Source organism: Rattus rattus, chromosome 8, assembly GCF_011064425.1.
Source record: "Rattus rattus isolate New Zealand chromosome 8, Rrattus_CSIRO_v1, whole genome shotgun sequence".
NCBI classification, from domain to species: domain Eukaryota; kingdom Metazoa; phylum Chordata; class Mammalia; order Rodentia; family Muridae; genus Rattus; species Rattus rattus.
In genome coordinates this window covers 90819860-90840439 of record NC_046161.1, presented here as the reverse complement: position 1 = coordinate 90840439, position 20580 = coordinate 90819860, and the positions used below count along the sequence as shown (strand labels likewise).

The following is a 20580-nucleotide window of genomic DNA, read 5'->3' as shown; positions in this document are numbered from 1 at the left end:
GAGAATGAGGCCTTGACCTTGTCTTCCTCAAGGTAACATTCATGGTGTAATAGTTTCTGCTTTGGAAACTGCTGAGACTTGAGTAAGATGGGGAAGAGATCGTGCAGTGAGTGGTGAAGGCACTGTAGTTTGCAACCTGCTGTGGACTCTGGTTTGTTGTTGCTGTTTGCTTATTATTCTGTCTTTGTTCTTTCTTTTCCAATCAGCCAATTTTGGAATCAGGAGCTGTTGAACTGCTCTGTGGGTTGACACAGAGTGAAAACCCCGCTCTGCGAGTGAACGGGATTTGGGCTTTAATGGTATGTCCCACTGTTGTAATGTCACAACTTAACAGGAATACAGAGGCGTTATCAAAGTTGTAACTATGGCTTATGTTCTAGAATTTTCTTTTTCAAAAAACTAATTAACATAGCCCAGTTTTCATGACCTATGGTCTGAAAGATTCCATGTTCCCCTTTCAGGTTGAGCTGTAAAGGAGTTGTTTAGTCACATAGCATGCCCTCATCTGGGAACAGAAGTTTGTGTTCTTCTGAATATACTCTGGTCATAGGGAGCTGCTTATTTTATGATTGCATGTAGCAATGTTCTTTTCTTTCTTTACAGATAGTAAACCAAGGCATCCAATAATTGTTGTTCTGACACATAAAATTTCATGTTTATGGTGTACATGGTTTAAAAGATCGTTGTAGCTGAATTGAGCTAATGTAAGCAACACCCACGTAGTTAGCATATTTTGTAGAATAGTTACCTTGCCAAATACTTAGAAATTGAACAGTTTTTAGTAAACATAATAGTTTATTAAATTAGGAGGTCATAACCATTCTTTTCAAGATTATTAAAGTAAACATTGAATTTTTATAAGGACTGAATCTTCATGGACTTTGAAAAGCATACTAAGGGTATGTTATAATTTAGATGCTGTGTATCAGACAAAGCGAGATACTTTATATTTGTAAGTGCTATTTTAAAATCAATATCTCGGGGTTGGGAATTTAGCTCAGTGGTAGAGCGCTTGCCTAGGAAGCGCAAGGCCCTGGGTTCGGTACCCAGCTCCGAAAAAAAGAACCAAAAAAAAAAAAAAATCAATATCTCATTACATTTACTTAGTAGGGGAGTGTGTACACATGCTAGAACAGGACAGCTTTCGGGGAGGGTCTAGTGAGTCCAGCTCAGTTCATGGGGTCTGTGTCTTTATCTCACTGAGCCCTGTTGCTGGTCCTGTGCCATCTCCTGTTAGTGATGGGCCTGGAATATCTGTGCTGTATTGCTGAGTTATTGACATGAACTTAGGGACAGAAATAATAATCTCTGATTATTTCTTAGTGATTTTTCTCCTTAATGTAACCAGGCCTGTTGAAAGTTTCTACTACTTTACCTCCTTTTCAGGACCAACCTCTCAATGTCAATTCTTTTACACTTCAGTCAGGAACCCCCAATAGGAGAGCTTACTCAGAAGCTTACTCCTCATACTCATGTATGTCCACATGTATGTGACCTACTCCCTAGATCTCACTTAAATAGTCTGGGACTTAGGTTGAGGGCTCCCTGACTTGCACAGGGTTGGTGAACATCAAATGAATCATCTCATTCTGTGATCTATCTCATTCTAATCAGTGTCCATTTCACCAGCTTCTATGACCTCTGTTCACAAGACATAAAGCTATAGGGTTACCTTTGGCCTAGGTCTCTGATGGCCACCAAGTATTCTTTTGACTGTCACACTGTCCTTTATCATTGATAACCTGGCTCTCTGATAGGTCTCAGTTGCTTAATTAAAATTAATACCTGTCTAGAGGGCAATAAATGACATATAAACCACCAGTTTATAAGAGATTTTTACAGCAAATGTTTATGAAGTGCTATCTGGCATTTGCTAATTTTTTCTTTTGACATAGAGCTTGGAGTAAACTGAGCCAATGTATTATATGAACTAAAAAGTAAGTAGAAACAAAGTGGCCACTGGCCGTCTTTGCGCCAGGGCTTACTTCCCACCCACTGAGACTTTCCTCAGTGCGTTCTCAAATGTAATAAGCGGGTTTGTGTTTGTTCAAATGCCTGTGTCAGTAAGTGGTTATACTCCTTGTAAAGTATATCTAAGCGTGGTTATAGTGCTCTGTAGATGATGAAAGGAACCAGAAACATAGTATGACAAATCCAGCTTCCTTCTGTGCTTTGAGTTCTATTAAAATAAAATTTAATACAGTGACCATAGATATGATTCTTGTAATTTCTTTAATCTTTTCAGAATATGGCATTTCAGGCAGAACAAAAAATAAAAGCAGATATTTTACGAAGTTTGAGTACTGAACAGCTATTCCGGTTATTATCAGATTCTGATATGAATGTGTTGATGAAGACATTGGGACTTCTTAGAAATCTCCTCTCTACTCGGCCTGTAAGTAACACCCCTAGGGTTCCGTAAGCTCACTGCACCGCTCAGCATCCGTACTCACAAAAATGCCAATCATTCCAGAGAAGCAGGCTCACATATGTCTGCCATTTGAACGGGTGCTCTGGGAACTGCCACCCTGTGTCATCCTCCATTTGCCATTGCTGTCTGCTGTCAGGTCTCCCTCTCCCCATGTGCGATGTGTACCTGTCTTGACTTGTCACTCCTGTTACCTGCTTTGCTGGCCAGGGTCTGTCTTTTCATCTGCCAGATCATCGTCTCTGAGGCCTCTGTTTGTTTATTTGAAACTTCCTTTCAATATCATTTCACAGACACATCTGTCACCTGTCACATATTGAAGTCATTGTGGCAAGAAACGGTGCCTGAAAGAGTATGAGAGGCTGAGGCTTGCTGGTGGGTCACTGTGGGCATTCTCTGATAGTCCCTGGCCACCGTCATCGGTGACTCTCAGGTAGCTAGAGAACAGGAGGCCCTTCTCCGCCTTACTTGTCTTCTCGGTCCTCCTTCCCACACGTACTCTAAGACCACAGTAGTGACCTACGGCATATTTTCCATGGCTTTTGCTCTTATTCCTCATTTTGTGCTTCTTGATTCTCAGTGCTTCTAGTTCTTTATAGTACACACACATACGTATACATACACACACATCTATACATACACATACACACATCTATACATACATATACATACACACATATATACATATACACATACACACATATATATACACACACATACATACATACACACACAGGTACACACAAGCACACATGTACACACATACACACAGAGTGGGCGCAGCTTTAGAATAACAGTAAACACTGGTCCTTCGAATCTGGTTCTGTATGCTGTATTGTTCTGCTTGAGGCAGTTGTGCGTCATGTAACTTGAGAGATGTTCTGTAAGACGGGTGTTGTTTACATGGCCTGTAAGCCCAGTGCTAAGACACTGTCAAGATTCAAGCTCTTGATCAGCTGCATGAAAGCCTCTCAATAAACTAAACGGAAAGAAGGAAAGGCGGGCAGGCCGGCCGGCCTCCTGTGGTCTCGCTCTGTCCCAGATGGTAACTGTGCATTTCCCATTGCCTTGCAGCACATAGATAAAATAATGAGTACTCACGGAAAGCAGATTATGCAGGCTGTCACCCTGATTCTGGAAGGGGAGCACAGCATGGAAGTCAAAGAGCAGGTATGTGTGGTGGAGAGCCTTCTGCCTGTAAGTACAGGGTAGACCTCGGAGACAAGAAGAGAGGTTCTCCTTTCCCATGGCCAGAGTCTGCAGTTTCCTTGGTTGTGTCACTTGCCACATGCACTGTCCTGTCTCTATAGGAACAGCCTCCTTTAGCACACTGGACTTATGCTTCCTCCAGTGCTGACTGTCCCCTCCTGTCACTAAGGTCTCAACTCAAACCCACTACTCCCTGAGAGGTAATCCCTTGTCCTGAAAACAGTTTTGGTTTCTTTACCCTTCAGCATCTGCTACTCTTGGTTGCCATTTCAATCCCTTATTTCTATAGGTCACATTTAGGGAAGGTATAAAAGTACAGCAGCTATGTTATCAGGGAGTCAGTTGGGAGTTACTGTCTACATTTTCTAAAATTTGTTTAAAATAGAAGTTGTGTCTGTTTTGTGAAAAAAAAAAAGTCACCTGCCAAGATGTTAACACAGAGACTGACACACAGCTAGTGTTTGCTTTCTAAACATAGTTGATTGTAAAAACAAATCTGTTCATGTTCAAAATTCCTTGAGCTGTGTGTCTGTGTGTGTGTGTCACACATGCTCACATGAACACATAATATTGTATATGTGAGTGTGTAAGAAAGACATTTGTCTGGCATCAGTATGGAGAGTTGGCTTATCCTTTGTGTCCCTGACTTAGAGACATCCTGGACATCAGAGAGCTTAGGACTTGAGATCTGGACCTAAATTTAATCTTGAAAAAAAGAGTTGACTAAGTCATTTTAAGACAAATATCTTAGGTGATTTAAAATTTAGAAGTAAACTTTGATAAACAATAATTTAACACTGGAAGTAGTCGAAATGAAAGCCATCACTGGGATATAAGAATAAAGAAATACACCATTCAAAAAAAAAAATGCTACTTGGAAAGTCTACAGATGTATTCTGTCTGTGGAGACAGCTCACATGGATAGAACTCCCCAGTCTGAAAAGAAGCAAGCCATAAAGGCCAGGCAGGATTTCGGTCTGGGTGAAACGGCTGACAGCAGTGTGCTCTCACAGAACCCTGATGTAGAGCCGGGCACTCGCAGAGCTTGCAGATAACCCACTAGAGGCTTAAGCTTAGTCGTTAGTTGGAACTTCAGCCTCCTCCAAGGCGTGTAGTAAGTCATTAGTGCTGGGGCACTTGCTGAGCTGCGTACACATTTGCAGGATACATAAGCATGTATACCTAAGCTGTCACAGCCACATTTACCCAGGAAGCCACTATCACTGCAACCACGGGAGGGAGTATACCTGTTTTTGACCTTTTATTGGAAAGAAGACAAGTTTGTCCATATCACTCCCAGTCAACAGGGCACTAGGATATGACAAACAAAACAAATAAGGCACACAGATGGGAAGGGATGACTGAGCCGTCCCCAGGCATGAAGGTCTGCGTAGAAAATAGAATCTGTTCATTTTTTTAAAATCTAGAACTAAGTTAAGTAAGGTGACAATATAGACAGTTTTTTCCCACAATTAAGCAATGAGGGATTAGTGATAGTACTAAAAAGAACATTTGCACTAATTTGAGAAAAACGAAGTTCTTCGATTTAAATCTCATAAGGGTCTGTGCCCTGAAAGTCTAAGACTCTGAACAACAGAACTAAGAGTTAAATTAGCAGAAAGATATAAAACATTAACAGTGTCAGCTCTCCTTAAATGGCTACAGATCCCAGTCAGGATCCCAGAGTAAAGAAGTGTTAATATAGTTGTGAATTACCAAAGTCTTTTAGGTCCTAAAATCTCTGGAAAGTAAAAAGAACTAGAAAACCAATTCCATTAAAAAGGAACAGAAAACAAACAAAAACCAAGTAGAAACTCCCTGCTAGCTGATTAAGATATATAAAATCTGAAGACATATATCACAGCGTAAAGATAGAACCAATTAACGTGTGCACATAGACCCACGTGTTTATGGTTCGTCATAATGTACAGTTACTGAGGAAATTCAGTGGAAAAAGGATGTCAGTTTTTTTAAAGACCAAAAATTACTTTAACTTTAAACTTTACCTAACACCTTAAAGTTGTATTCATAAATTCATAAAGTATAAAATTACAAAACTTTTAAAATATTATAGAAAAAAATGAAATGCTTACACTATAACTATTAGAATAGCATTCAAGAAAGGTACATTGATCTTCATCTGGCTGTGAAACTTCACTCTGTGGAGTGTACTCTGAAGAGCATGGATCAGCAACATGCCAGTTTGAGGGAGATCACTGAGTAAACACATTGGACACAAAGATTTGTATCCAAAGATACAGGAGGCCTTCAGAACAAAAAGAGAACAACCAGCAACGGATACTCCACAGTAAAACACCACTACAGCCCTTTAGAATGGCGAGCATTTTGAAAAACATTGTTACATTTACTTATTTATTTGTGTGTGGTGGGGGCATGCTTGTGAGGGCAGAGGACAAGCAGGAGTCAGTTCTTTCCTTCTACCCTGTAGGTTCCAGGTATGGAACTCAGGTGTCCATTGTGGTGGCAAGTACCTCTGAACCATGTCATCAGCCCTAGTGTGGCAACCATTTTTAAATGGCCATTTGTACAATTGCTAGCACGCATGCATGGAGAGTGCAAAATGACACACTGGAAAATGATATGTCATTTTCTTACAAGGTTAGTGTACACAGTCACTCTCAGTATCTGTGCACGATTGGTCTCCCCCTTCTCATCCATGGTACCAAAGTCTTCATTCTCTTGTCCCATATATAACATGAACGGGTATAATACTTGTATATAATCTACACACATCTTCCTGTTGACTCTAAATAATCTGAATTTCTTCTTGTGTAACAATGTAAATGTCCCATACAGTATTGTTTAAGGAATAATGACAGAAAAATATATATACACACTCACTACAAAAAAATTTTCCCCTAGAATTTTCCCATCTGTGTGTGGAATCCACAGAACAGAGGTCTAGTTGTTACCACACAGCTACCTAGTCCTGGCCTAGTTATTAGTTCATATAAAAAATAAACCTATTTCCACAGAAATCCTGTCAGTATTTATAAGAATTTTTATTCATGGTCACCAGAAACTAGAAACAAACCAGATGACACTGAAGAAAGTAATGTGGAAACTGGAAAACTGGTTAGCCGGGCAGCGGGGTAACACAGTGGATAGGTTTTAATTACATTCCAGAGCGTGGAAGAATCTTAGGTCCATTGAACCGTGTGAAAGAAACCAGGTTCAGACCCCAGCATGTGAGATAGTTCCATTCATACAGTGATGTATTTAGACAGCAGTAAAAAGAAAGCAAACCAAAGGCATGCTGGACTTGGGAGGGGGGGGGAGTGGTCTCTCCAACTTCTGCAAGAATTTGTGCTGAGCTGATACTATTTATTGTCTGTCCTCAATCTCGGCGGACTGTTCAGTGAGGACCCTAAAACTTCTGTGGAAGTGTTTAAATCAAAATCCAGTTTCTTTAACAAGAGAACTATTCAAGGCTGTTTCTTCTTAAGTATAATATGACATCATAAGTCTCTCAAGGAAGTCTTCACTTCATATGAGTTTTCAAATTACTGCCATAAAATTGATTATTGTGTCCCCTTAGTACCCTTTATAAGTAAGCAGTGTTGTCTAGTGTCGCCCTCCTGATTGGGGAAAGGATGAGGCAGTCTTAATATAGTTTAGGCCAGAACTCCCTATGTAGCCCTGAATGGCCTCAAATTCTTGGCAGTCTTCCTGCCTCAGTTTCCCAAGTACTGGGACTGAAAAGGTGGAAGCCACCTCCTCTCCTGTACTGTGTGTTGTCATACATTTTAACAGATGAGCCTAACCGGAGATTGTCTTCAGTTTCATGTTTACTGTTTCTCTGTCCTCTATTTCAGAGTTGGTAAACTTTCTGGAAAGAGCAGGATAGGAATTTCATTTTTGCAGGGCTCTGCATTCTTTGTGGTAACTGCTGTTAGAGTGAACTGATAGAAGTAGACATATTCCCTTGTTCTCTGTATTGGAAGAAAATATTGTCTTTCAACATTGAGTATGAGAGGTTTAAGTTTTTAATAGATCCTCTTTATTAAGAAAAGAAAAATTTTACATAGTTTATTGACTCTCAGTGAGTAGATACTGGATAATTTTCCCAGTCAGCTTTTCTGCAGCTGTTGGAAGAGTGTGCACTGGTGCTACACTGCCCTAATAGCCACCGGCAAGAGGCATCATGGCTCTGCTTCAGCAGAGCTCCACATTCCAGTAGGCAAGGTGTCAGATTGACTCACAGGCCACAGTGTGCCGATCTCAGCTTCATTTCAGTGATTTTCAGTTGTCGATGCTAGTAAATTATGCAAACACTAGTGTGCATGCATGCATGTTTTTGTGTGTGTGTGTGTGTGTGTGTGTGTGTGTGTGTGTGTGTGTGTGTGTGTGTGTGTGTGTGTGTGTAGCTTTTATCGTTCCCCTTTCTAGTTGGTATGTTGAGTTGACTTAGTTCAAGAACTAATTGAATGTCTTTGTTTTGTGTCTATAGAAATATAAGGGATTTCGTTGTTGTTTTGTTTTGTTTTTTGTTTGAGGCTCATAGACCTATTCCGATGCTCAAAACAAAATCAATTGCTGTCTTACTGAAGGAGTCTTCTGTAATTTTTCTTTATATTCTTGAGTAAGTAAGAGAAGGGTAGTTCTTCCACAGTGAGGTTAACATGTTTATGTTTCTTCCTTTCCCAAGAAAATTTGGCCTGTTAAAATTCTCATTCACAGTCAGTAATTTTTGTCATTTTCTATTAGGCTGCCCTGGCCAGCTCAGTCTGAGACTTTCTGAGGAGAAATGGGGAAACAGGACACAGGGGTGGAACCTGTAGTTCTTTTGTCTTCCACCTTCTCCCTGCTTCCTGCCAGCTTCACCTCTCTACATACTGCTTGGCCTTGCTCTTGGCATTTTGGCTTTGTCCTAGTGAATTCTGGTAATGCCTGCTTAGGGAGGACTGTCACACCAACACCTAGGAGTATCACCTTACATGACTTGTGAAATCATTTTGTAATCAGCATAACAAAGGGAAAGCTGAAGTAAAGGAAGATGTATGTTTCCGTAAGTGATGCCAATGTGCCTGCATTAGTGCATCTGGGGTCAGCAGATCTGGATGGAAAGACACGGGTAGAAGAAAGAAAGGATTGGATACTCACTCTGCGATAACCCTGCCCTCTTGGTGGAACTGAGATCAGAATGTAGACAGAACAACCATTGCTCCCATGGTTCTCAACTTGAATCCCTTGAAATCAGTTGTTCCTTTCCCATTACCTCATGAGGTTAAACTGAATGCCCCTAATTTCAACACTGGGAACGTTGAGTCAGGAATATTGCTGCAAATCCAAGGTCAGTCTGGGATACACAGTGAAGCTACAAATAAACACGCACATACCATACACACGCAGAAGGCTGCCGAGATTGTCCAGAGGATAAAGTATTTGCCTCACAATTCCGGCAATCTGAATTGTTCTCCAGCGTCCATACAAAGGTAGAAGGAAAGACCTGACCCCACACACTTGTCCTTTGACCTCACATATGCATGGTGTCACATACTACTCACACCAACCTCCCCCATGAACATGCGAATAGTGATTCTTTTATTACAAGGAAATAACATTTTTTAAGGACAGCTCCACTGTTATTGATTTTCTGAGAGAGCCTGTCACACGCCTTCCTCAAGCCCCTACTCTTGCAGTTCGTCGTGGTCCTGCCTAGGCCTTGAATTACAGAAGTTGTGTTTTCTATCTTTTGTGCCCCAGAGGCAGCCTTCTTTAGTTACTTCATATCTTACTCTCTAGTAATCTAGTTACAGCCGTGTGTTAATCAAAGGGAAAGCAAATCAACGACCCCTCGAGACATCTGAGGTCTGGGGCCTCAGTAAGAAGACAGTGTCTTCCTTAGCTTAAGTCATTAAGTCTTATAAAGGAAAGGGCTTAGGCTGGAAGAAATGGAGTCTGTGCCCCGTTCCTAGACTGTCTTCGATGCCTGTGCTTCAGGGTCATGTTGCTTCCTCCCACAAGCTCTCCCTGGCCTTTATAGCACTCAGCACCTTCTGTGTTCTTGGTTTCCTTTTGCGTCAGAGAAACATAGCTGTTTATGTAATGGTGAAGTCAGGGTGTCTTATTCCCATCTCCCCCAGATGCCCTGCAGAAAACCGGTCTACACTGGGCTCCGTCTGGCATTGTATTGATTTCCCTGCCAAAGTCCCTTTCCCTTTCCCTTAGTCCTGGCTATAGAGAAGGGAGCATCTGGTAGGCGTGGTCTCTTCTACTGAGCAGAATCTCCACTCGCTAGTGCCTTGTCAATGTGCTGTCCTACCAGCCGGCATAGGGTCCCTTCAGTCTCTCCATCAGACCAACCTGGACCAGGATCCTTTACACGTGCACATTGCTAGTGCCCTGTCAATGTGCTGTCCTACCAGCCGGCATAGGGTCCCTTCAGTCCCTCCATCAGACCAACCTGGACCAGGATCCTTTACACGTGCACATTGCTAGTGCCCTGTCAATGTGCTGTCCTACCAGCCGGCATAGGGTCCCTTCAGTCCCTCCATCAGACCAACCTGGACCAGGATCCTTTACACGTGCACATTGCTAGTGCCCTGTCAATGTGCTGTCCTACCAGCCGGCATAGGGTCCCTTCAGTCCCTTCATCAGACCAACCTGGACCAGGATCCTTTACACGTGCACATTGCTAGTGCCCTGTCAATGTGCTGTCCTACCAGCCGGCATAGGGTCCCTTCAGTCCCTCCATCAGACCAACCTGGACCAGGATCCTTTACACGTGCACATTGCTAGTGCCCTGTCAATGTGCTGTCCTACCAGCCGGCATAGGGTCCCTTCAGTCTCTTCATCAGACCAACCTGGACCAGGATCCTTTACACGTGCACATCGCTTCCTTTTCTGTCCCTCAGAACCCATCAACATGCTCTAATTGTAATAGCCAATGTGACATATAGGGTTCAGTCATGAGCATGGGAGCACGTTGCAGATGGAGACCTAGGGAAGGGAAGGGAGTTGCAGCTCCTAGGAAGCTTCCAGCAAAGAGGCTGCATCTTCGGAGGAAGCTGGGATCAGTCGCAGGATCTTCCCTGAGAAATGAGTTTCTAAATGTATTATCTTTGTAGTAGGAGTTCGGTGGTGCCAGCATCAAAGCCAGGCTCTTGTGTATGCTAGTCAGTAACATCAGTGCGATGGCACAGCCGTCTTTACATGGCTGTGGCTTACAGCCCAGCAAGAAACCACAGAAGGGTTTTGAGCTCGTATTTGCATAAGATACAATTTTCTTGAATGTGGTTACTTAGTTTGGCAGTAACGACAGGAAATGAGAATCAGGGCATTGACAGAACCCATGAAGAGCTGTGTGCCTTCCAATGAGAGGTTTCCCATGATCTGGGAACTTTTTTTAAAATTTTTATTTTATGTGTATGAGTGTTTTACCTGATCATACACATACACTCATACACTTACACACACACACACACACACACACACACACACACACACACACACACACACACATATGCTATGTATGTACCTAGTGCTCACAGAGGTCACAGGAGGGTATCATATCCCCTGGAACTGGAGTTAGGGGTTTTTCTGAGCCACCATTTGGATCCTGGGGACCAGACTTGGGCCTTCTACAAGAGCAACAATGTTCTTAACCACTGAGCCATCTCTCCAGCCCCCTGAGGGAGCTTTCTTGGTCACTGGCGCTTTGTTTTTTTCCAGACACTGTGCATCCTAGCCAACATTGCAGATGGGACAACAGCAAAAGAGCTTATTATGACCAATGATGACATCCTGCAGAAAATCAAATACTATATGGTAAGCCTCAGTCCCTCCTACGGCTGAACTAGAAGACAAAGGCTGTAGCACTGTAGCTCGAACAAGCTGCAGAAAGAAGAATGTAACAGAATCAGAGCTTGTACACTAAAGTAGAAAGAACGAGTCCCGCTCCTAGACTATTAGCGCTCCCCCCAGCTCCCATCCTGCTCTTCTGCCCTCTGGCTTCCTCTCACTGAAGATTTGAGCTCCTGGTTCTCCTCAGTCTCGTCTCCCTCAGGTCTCTCAACCCGTGATGATAAGCCCTCTAGCCTCCTGGTTGCTTGCTTCCTCCACAGGCTTACTTCCACGTACAGCCTGCCACCTACTGCTCTGTCATTGTCACCATGGGAAACTGCCAGGTTAGCACTGGCGTCTGATGTTAACACCCCATCTTTTCACTGTGTCCACTTCACAACCGCACTCTAGCCATGCGGGACGTCTCCCCATGCCCTTCCTCCGGCACAACTGTCCTCTCTCTGCTGGATGTTTCATAGCTAATAATGAAAGGCACAGAACCAAGCTGGATGATTTGTCTCCAAGCCCTGTCATGTGTCCTTCACTGGTCCTCTCCTCCGCTGTGCCTCCATTCTCCCCTGAATAGGGCATCCCTTCTCCTTGGTCTTTTACACTTAACCGCGTAGTCCCCGTGACTTTGTGTCCCCTTACTGTTCCGTGTACTAAGAGAACAGGAGACGACATTCACATGCCCACTCCCAGCTCCTCTGTGTTGAATTCTTGGCCTGGTAACTACTATGTGGCTCCCTCACAGTACTGCTGATTGGTTTCATGGCTCCACTCTCGCTCCTAAATGACACTGCATTCTCCTGTATCTGTTCTGACTTCACCCGGGGCACTTCTTTGCCCCACTCCTCACCCTTCAGATCCCAGCTGAACTGGTACTTCATCTCTGGGGCCTTCTGCGTGAGCTGTCACAGCATGGTTCTCTTTAGAGCAGTTTAGTCGGCTTAGCGATGTGTCTGTGCTTCTGCTGTCTCTGTCAGAGCGAGCACTGAGTCAGTTATGTGCGTCGGTGTCTACCATCTGATAGTACCTGCCCAATCCCCACTCTCGTTTGTTGAATAAAGACCTGTAACTTGAACTGGTAACGCCCTCGTCTTCATCACCACGGAGCATCTTCTGTCTCTCGAACGTTCCCTTAGTGCTGGAACATCTCCAGTGCACATGTCCCTGGGCTCACTCTGCAGCTCTGGAAGGAAGGAGCCTGACTTCTCCTCTGCTCGCTGAGTCACCAAGGTATCCATCAGTTCTCCCACTGCTATTCAAAGCCCTTCTCCCCAGAAGTATCTTCTCCATATTCTCACTCCTTTCTTGCCTCTGAATTTGCCATAAACTACGTACTCTGGCTCCGTCTCCTCACGCGGCTGCACCTACTCTACTGAGGGCCTGCCCTCCCACATGCTGGTTTGCAGCTTCGGCTACAGCGGAGCCTCCTAGGGCACTTTCACGGCTTACCTTATCCTTGTCCTCTCAGGAGTCTAATAAAACTCTGGGATATGACGAAGGTAGCCAGATATTTTAAAAATCATTCTTACGTTTAAGATGGAGAAAAACCACCAGCCTAGCAGACTCTGATCTGTACTGTGGTTTGTTTTTCCATCTGGGCAAGTTCTTTCAAAAGGTATGTCTGAAGCCTGGACTTCTCTTCAGGACCCTAGACTTGTACCCTCCGCATCTTCTCATGCTGTCCTCCGGCCTTCAGAGTTGCTCTGTATAAGTCAGTGTCTCTCACATGCTGGTGTGTCTCCTCCTCTGCCATCTACTCCAGTGCTCAAATCAGATGCAGCATTGAGTTTTTTCATTCCTGTCCACGTATCTGTCTGAACCCTTTCTTGAAAAACAGTTTTGAATCTCTCTACTTCTTCCTGTTGCCACTGCCCCGGCTGGAGTCCATGCCGACATGGCTCCTGTCTCATGGCCTGTGTGACTGGGGTCGACTTCCAGAACTGACTCCACTTCCCTCAACCTAACGATCCTCTAAAACTGTCTCAGACCTTGTGTCTTGTAAATGCAGAGTGAAAGCCACGGTCCCAAGTCTAGCCTACAAGGGCTCACAAGCTCTGTCATTCTGTCATTCTTCTTTTCAGAAGTAGTATCAGGAGAGTAAACTATTTATGGACTGTGCACCCATCACATCCCCTCGAGAAGTTTTCTCTTTGGAGTTCACAGCCCCATGATTTTCATGCATCTAGCTCCTTCTTTTTTAAAAGCCTCTATTTAATGTTGCCGAGTTCAGAGAGATCTTGTGTGTGCTCATGTTAAGTTCCTTCCCCTGCGGCTTCCCTCATTAGTGACTGAGTGACAGATTCATTCTTAGTAAATACACCAAGTTCATTTGCTCGGTTTACTCACTCAGTCTGACACTGTACGCAGATGACAGGTTTTATTCTCTTTTGGCTTAATGAGCACAAACTGAATATTTTTTTTAAAGCCATTGACAGCAAAAGAAGAGTCACCAAAAATTCTGGAGAGGAAGTCATGGACAGTCCTTTGTCTCGTCTTTGTATATGTGTAGTTCTGCCTGCAGGGATAAGTCTACCAGAAATCCTTGAGCACATCATGCACTTGGTGTTCTTTCAGACATGCATTAATTATTTAAGGGTTCAGTTTTTTATTTCTTTACTTAATTTTATGTGTATGTGTTGATTGGGTGTGTGTATGTACCACATGTGAGCCTGGTGCCCACACAGGTCAGAAGAGGGCATTGGATTCCCTGGAACTGGGGTTATAGGGAGCACGGATCTGCCATGTGGGTGCTGGGAATCAAATCCAGGTCCTCTGGGAGACAGCAAGTGCTCTTAACTGTGAGCTGTCTCTCCAGCCCTCATTAAAAACCTTTACAATGGGCAAGCAGGGAAGTGATCTAAAGGTTACTTACTGTTTGAGTCGTCTTTCGTTTATGAGAGAGCATTGCAGTACTTCCTGGAAACGTGAGCCTCGTGTGTTAGAATGTAAGGCTCCTTAGTCGGACTTGTGACATTTGATAAGTCGGGTAGCAATTTAATCTAGTCCTTTGGATATTACTATAGAAATAAGACTAATTTCATTATTCCAGAAGCCAAAAGCAGTCTATCATTCTTATTTTCAGAAGTAGTATCAGGAGAGTAAACTTTTTATAAACTGCGCTTAAATCTGGTCATTCATGACCCTCCTGACCATAGCTTTGTTTCCTAACCCAGGGGAATTGTTGGAGTACTTGAGCAAGATCAAGAGCTAACATGAGGTCCACATCCAGTTCACCATCTGCCAGTGACCGAGAGCATGACATGTTAGGTGCCCGGCTCATTCGTGCCGCTGACAGAGAGCACAGGCCAGTCAAAGCATGGAGCTGCCAGTGCCCGAGAGCGCATGGCTGGTTGACAGTGCAGGGCTCTTAGGTACTTTTGTTTCAGCAAACATGTGTTAAAAGTGCCAACCTCTCCTCGTGGCCTCGAGAACCGTTCTGTTTGGACACCGGATGATTTTTTTTTTTCAATTTTACTGTCTTTTGGCAAGGGCTGCACTTCTCTGTTGGCCAAATTTCCCGCCATTCCCAGTTGCTGTTATCCTGACCTTTACTCTCATTAATGTTAACTTTACAGCTCCTCAGGTTTATAGCTTCTGGTTCAGAAGCTCTTGGAATTACCTGTAGTATGTCACAAATAACATGATCTGCAGTAGATACCCCAGTTTGATCTTCTTTCTTTTTCTATGTCAATAGGGTCATTCGCATGTCAAACTGCAGCTTGCCGCTATGTTTTGTATATCAAACCTCATATGGAATGAAGAGGAAGGTAAGATACTGGTGAGGTTTGTTCCCAAGAAAGTTTTGGACCAACATTTTTACATAGGAAAGCAGAAATGCCTTTGGAATGTCCTTGCACACTTGGACTAGCTGGCTCCCAGTATTACAGAGTCCTCTGGCTGTGGCAGTCAGCCTATACCAGGCCCCTGGGGTAGAGAGTGTGGTGCATGCACGAGTCACTAGGCCCAGAGAAGAAAGTCCAGGGAGGTTCATGTGGTTTGCATTTAGAATATTACAGAACAAAGTGGAGGGAAGCAACACCAGGTTTAACCCACAGGCCTTGGTACCAAGAGTTACGTGAGACTCCAGACATCAAAACCAGGCTTCAGGCTCATCATCTAATTAGAAGATAAAGCAGAGCAGCATGAAATTAGAACTGCCACGTTGCTACCACAGAGGCAGCAACTGTTGGGAGGATCAAGAAGTGAACAACACAGAATGGGAAAGCGTGCTCTGCCAGAGACTCTGGTTTGTCCTAAAAGAGTGACAAAGCCAAGTGACACAGGGTCTTATGTCAGGCCAAAGAATGTGACCGTGACTCTCTAGTCTGTGCAAGACCTAACCTATCTATCGGCAGAACCCAGGCTGGACTTGAAGGGAAGAGGGTTCAAGAGGCAGAGAGGCCAGCTTGGAGGCTGTGAGCAAGTTCAGGCACGGAGGAATCCAGCCACGTGGGGATGGTAGGGGCAAGAGGGTTGGCGCCAGTGATTCTGCTAAAGCTACAATCCAGCAGTGTCCTGCGTCATGGTCCCACTAATCTAGTAGTGTCAATGTTTTAGGTTCACAGGAGCGCCAGGATAAATTACGAGACATGGGGATTGTAGATATTCTACACAAACTGAGTCAGTCGACAGACTCCAACCTCTGTGACAAGTGAGTATCCACATAAAAGGGCCTGGCCTCCCGCCGTCCTCCATTCTGTTGTGAAAGGCTTGAGCTGTTTTAGTGACCATGAGGCCAGTCTTTTGAAATGTCTTAGACTGTTGTGCTTCATTGGTAACCGTGTGAACCAGCTGTGATGTTTGATGTTTTTACATTTCCATATTCTATGTGTGTATATGGGTGGGCGCATGTGCAGCATGCCACTTGTGTAGAGGTCAAAGCACAACTTGTCTGGCTCTCGTCCTCCGGCATGTGGGTGTAGAGATGGCGGTCAAACTCACATGATTGTCATCAAGCAGCCTTACCCACTGTCACCCTGCTCGTGCACGACTGTGTCATCTGAGGTGTAAATACTCATGCTGAATGAATATTAGTTTGGGCCATTGTAGTGGTTATGAAGAGCATCCGAAGGCTGCTCCCTTATATTCCCTTGACCATTAAAATAGAAATGCATGCAGCATTTAGGGAAGCACAGAGCCTTGCACTGAAGACTCAGCTTGGCTCAGAGCCTCACTGAGCTCTGCCTTACACCATTGCAAAAGAAGCCCCTCTCCTAGGGAGCTCATCACTCCTGGGAGGGACAAGAGGTAGAATCAGAGATCCAGACAACCTCAGGATAGCCTCGCCCTCCCCGGACCCCCCAATCTCAAGCCCAACCCTTGCCCACCAAGAATGCTTTTCCTATACTATCTTACAACAGCCTTCCTAGTCCTGCCTGCTCAGCAGGGAGCATACTCTACATGTTGAGATTACTCAGAATCCCTCTTGCTGCCTCATGGTGTGGCTCCGCCTTTCACATACGTGCCCACCCCGTGATGTAGGCACTTGCTTACAGTGTCACACTTTCAGGCATTACACATTCTGTCCCATGTGTGCCATCCTAGTTCCTTATCTCCCCTTCCTGTCTCCATTGTTCAGTGTTTTTATTTTATTTTCCCGTTCTCTACTCCAGTAACTCCACTGTTCTGGGCATTGATTATAAAAAGGTGAATTGCTTGGTCAAGTCCTTGCTCACGTACAACTTAGGTCATAAGTCAGACAAACAAACAGATAAGCAAATAGATCTGTCAGGTGATGGCAGGCGTGACAAAGAATGAAGAGCATTTCTTTCATATTGTAGTCAGAAAAGGTCTTTCTGAGGGTCTGACAGCTCATCATGGGCTGGGTTGGAACGAAAGAGTCCTCTCTACAGGGTTTAGAGGGAGACAGTTTCAGGCAGGGAGCCCAGTTCAAAGGCCCTGAGGTACAGGGGTAAATTTCACGTGCTGAGGGATATAGAAGAGGAGCAGTAGAACTGGAGAAAGGTAATGAAGGATGTGATCATGGGGAAGGAGCCAGGCCTCCACAGACCTCAGAGAGTTTTGTAGGCTCTTTGTAAGGTTCTTGGTAAGGACGTTGACTTTTTATTCGGGGTTCGGAAAGGAAGGTGTTAAAGAGCTTTGACCTAGGGAGACAGAAGCAGGTCTGCAGGAATTGCTTATGGACTTAATACAGTGCCATAGATCAAGAGAAAAGGAAGGTGCCCGGGTTTGATCCTGAACAACTAGGTCGAGAGCATTATGCTTACTCAGATGACGTGGATTTAGGTTTACCAAGATGAAGGGAATTAGGGTGGGATGGACAGAATTGAGTTCTTGCTTGGACGTGCTGACTCCAGGGTGACTGATATCCAAAGACTCAGAAAACTGTGACTGGGATGTAGATTTGAATGGTGTTCAAAGCCATGGAGCTGTAGAAAGTCACTGAGGGAGAGTCAGAATGAGAGAGAAGCGCTAAGAGCTGAGATTTGGGACCCCCCACATTTAGGGCAGATGAGAAACCTTCCCGCAAGAGAGCAGAAGGGACAGCTCCATGTAGCTACCCTGGAAGCAAGGGCAGAAGTGCCCAGAGGTCGCGCCTCTCCCTTCCCAACTCCCCATTCTAAGAGCTCTGCATCCTTGGTGACCATGCTGGCCTTCTCTGCTCCTGGTGACCATGCTGGCCTTCTCTGCTCCTGTACTGGCTGTAGAGCGCTCACTGTCTCAGTTGTGAGGTTGCCTAGGGATTTGCTCTTGCTGACTTCCAAAGCATACAGAGCAGGCAGGGCTTCTGCCTCCTGAAGTTTATTGTCCCATGGGTCATAGAAGATGAGGCTGAGGCGTTTGTAGCCCCAGGTGCCCATCAGGTGAGTCTAGGACCAAGGCAAACAGCAGTGAGCACTGCTGCAGGCTGGAGCTTCTGCCTGCCCTCCATGGCTGCTGGCTTAGACGGGACTTTGCTAGCCCATCTCCTGACTGGAAGCCAGGCTGCTAATTGGATCTTTTGCTCAGACCTGTTGGAAATAGAAAACAATTCTACTTAAAGGGAGTCCAAATACAAAGAAAGGCCTCATCAACATGAACAGAATAGGTTTGGGGTTTGGCCTGTATTACTTTAGGCCGATCTGGTACCGTTTCTCCAAATTTATATGGCACATAAGTTTTTGGAACTTAGCACACAAACCTTCTTGAAAGAAAAGGCAGCCGTCTGGGGGTGGGGATGCTCAGCACCCGAGAAGCTGAGAAGAGGATCAGGAGCTTGAGGCCAGCTTGGGCTGCAGTGCAAACTGGCTTACATAGCAAGAACTGCCCCAGGGAAGAAAAAGAGAACTAAGGAGGGAGTTACTTAGCCTGTTGGTCCTTAGCTAGCAGGTGGTCTAACCACAATAAGCTTGTATGCTGGAGCTCCAGGCAACCAAACAGCCTACCACGATTCATCAGCCTCCTCTGTCATCTAAGTGGGGGGAGGATAGTGCTTCACCCCAGCCCAGACTGGCCTGGAACTCAGGATTTCCCCCTCCATCTCTCTAGTGCTATCATAGATGTTCACCACCACACAAGCTCAACTGATAGTTTTAAAGATTAACACAGAATTTTGATTAAAATGCCCATGTGTGCACACTGACATGGCACAATAGTCTGTCAGCTTAACCAAACAAATTTGGGGCTCTACTTTAAAGACTACAGATTAAGGCGGGGTCAGGCAGCACACACATGGAATTCCAGCACGGGGGAGCAGGTACGAGAGGATCGTTGCAAGTTCAAGGCCAAACTAGGCCGACATAGATTTGAGAGAGTGAGCCTCTGTGTCAGACACACACAGAAAAACAAACTCTTACGCCTATACCCCTGGCTTTACCATAGCAGCTGTAATTGAGTCTAATTTACCGTTGGCCTCGTTTCCTCAGTATCACTTTCTTCAGCTAACAGCAGCTACCAGTTTTAGCCTTTTCTTTTTGTAAGCCAGGCAGAGAAGCCATTTCTAAAATTAGACTTTCTAACTCCATGACCGAATCATTAGTTTGCCAAACTGTAACCTTCCTTCATAGTCCTGAGCCTGAGGCGTCTGGACCCTACAGGCTCCTGGCCCCTGTGCATGAGCCTCAGCACCTTGGCTTCCAACAGCCTCCCAGTGTCTTCCCTTAGTCCTGGGCGTTACTACATAAAATGCACATGGCACATAAGAATAAGGCAGAGTTCCAGACCCATGTCAGCTGTGGGGACTCTGCAGACTGTTAGCTATGCCAGCGAATGTGGGGCGTTGCCAAGCAACACCCGACTCCCAGTAGCCACAGGGTCCCCCCCGCCCCCCGCAGTTGCACTTGCAGTTGTGTGGTGCTGGCTAACAGGAACTTTGTGATTTCAGGGCGAAGACGGCGCTGCAGCAGTACCTGGCGTGACGGAGAGCCCCGGGCACCTGCGAGCACCCCAGCTTTGTGAAAGGAAGTACAGGAGCTCGTCTCATTTGACTCCTTCTATTTGCACACGTCACCTTGGACTGCAGGGAGCTGTTTTGCAAAGCAATTTAGTAGGCTTAGATCTCAAATTCATCTTGAGAACATTTTTGAGGTAGTAATTTCCTCAGAGGACTGTTGTGTTTTGTTGTTGTTTTCTGAGCTACCTGGACTCTTTATTAGAACAATCAATCATTTCCTTTGGACCTACAATTTTTTGCCTATGCTGCAGCCACTTTGTGAGCAGGAATGAGTGTGTGTGTGTGTGTGTGTGTGTGTGTGTGTGTGTGTGTGTGTGTGCGTGCGTGTGTGCGTGCGTGTGCGTGTGTGTGTGTGTGTATGCACACACACGGGGGTCAGAATGAGTGACCATGTGGGTGAGGGATACCTCAGATTTTTCTTTTCTTATTTTGTGTGAAAATCTCTTTTCTACAGATTTTCCAGGGTTTAAGCATTGCTTGCTGTATAAAAAAAATTACTGAATTATATACAGTTTGAATGAAATGTTATTTTAAAAGCAAAACAATTGTTTAGTGTTCCATAAAAGTTATGTTGAATTTTGGTCAGATGAATATTTGTAAGTAAAAAAAATATATGCATTTCTGAACCTCAACTTACATAGATTTTCTTTATAAAAACAAAAAAAAAGACAAAAAAGACAAAGAAAAAGTTGGCTACAGTTTGCCTGAGTAACAGGCGCTGTGCATGGTGCTGTGC

At 44.6% G+C, this 20580-nt stretch overlaps 1 protein-coding gene across 3 annotated transcripts in view; it reads left to right on the top strand.

The window, feature by feature from the left end:
* The window catches only part of Armc8 (armadillo repeat containing 8), a 93695-nt gene extending 73543 nt beyond the window's left edge, over positions 1-20152 (top strand). For 2 of the 3 annotated variants that reach the window (XM_032910144.1, XM_032910142.1), the window contains 7 exons: positions 207-299; positions 2246-2395; positions 3503-3598; positions 11333-11428; positions 15147-15219; positions 16010-16103; positions 19776-20152. In XM_032910144.1, coding sequence (XP_032766035.1) covers positions 207-299; positions 2246-2395; positions 3503-3598; positions 11333-11428; positions 15147-15219; positions 16010-16103; positions 19776-19809 — 636 coding nt within the window. In that variant the 3' untranslated portion in view covers positions 19810-20152. The remainder of the gene's footprint in view (positions 1-206; positions 300-2245; positions 2396-3502; positions 3599-11332; positions 11429-15146; positions 15220-16009; positions 16104-19775) is intronic. The other variant, XM_032910143.1, reaches the window with a different exon arrangement.
* The last annotated feature ends 428 nt before the right edge of the window (positions 20153-20580 follow it).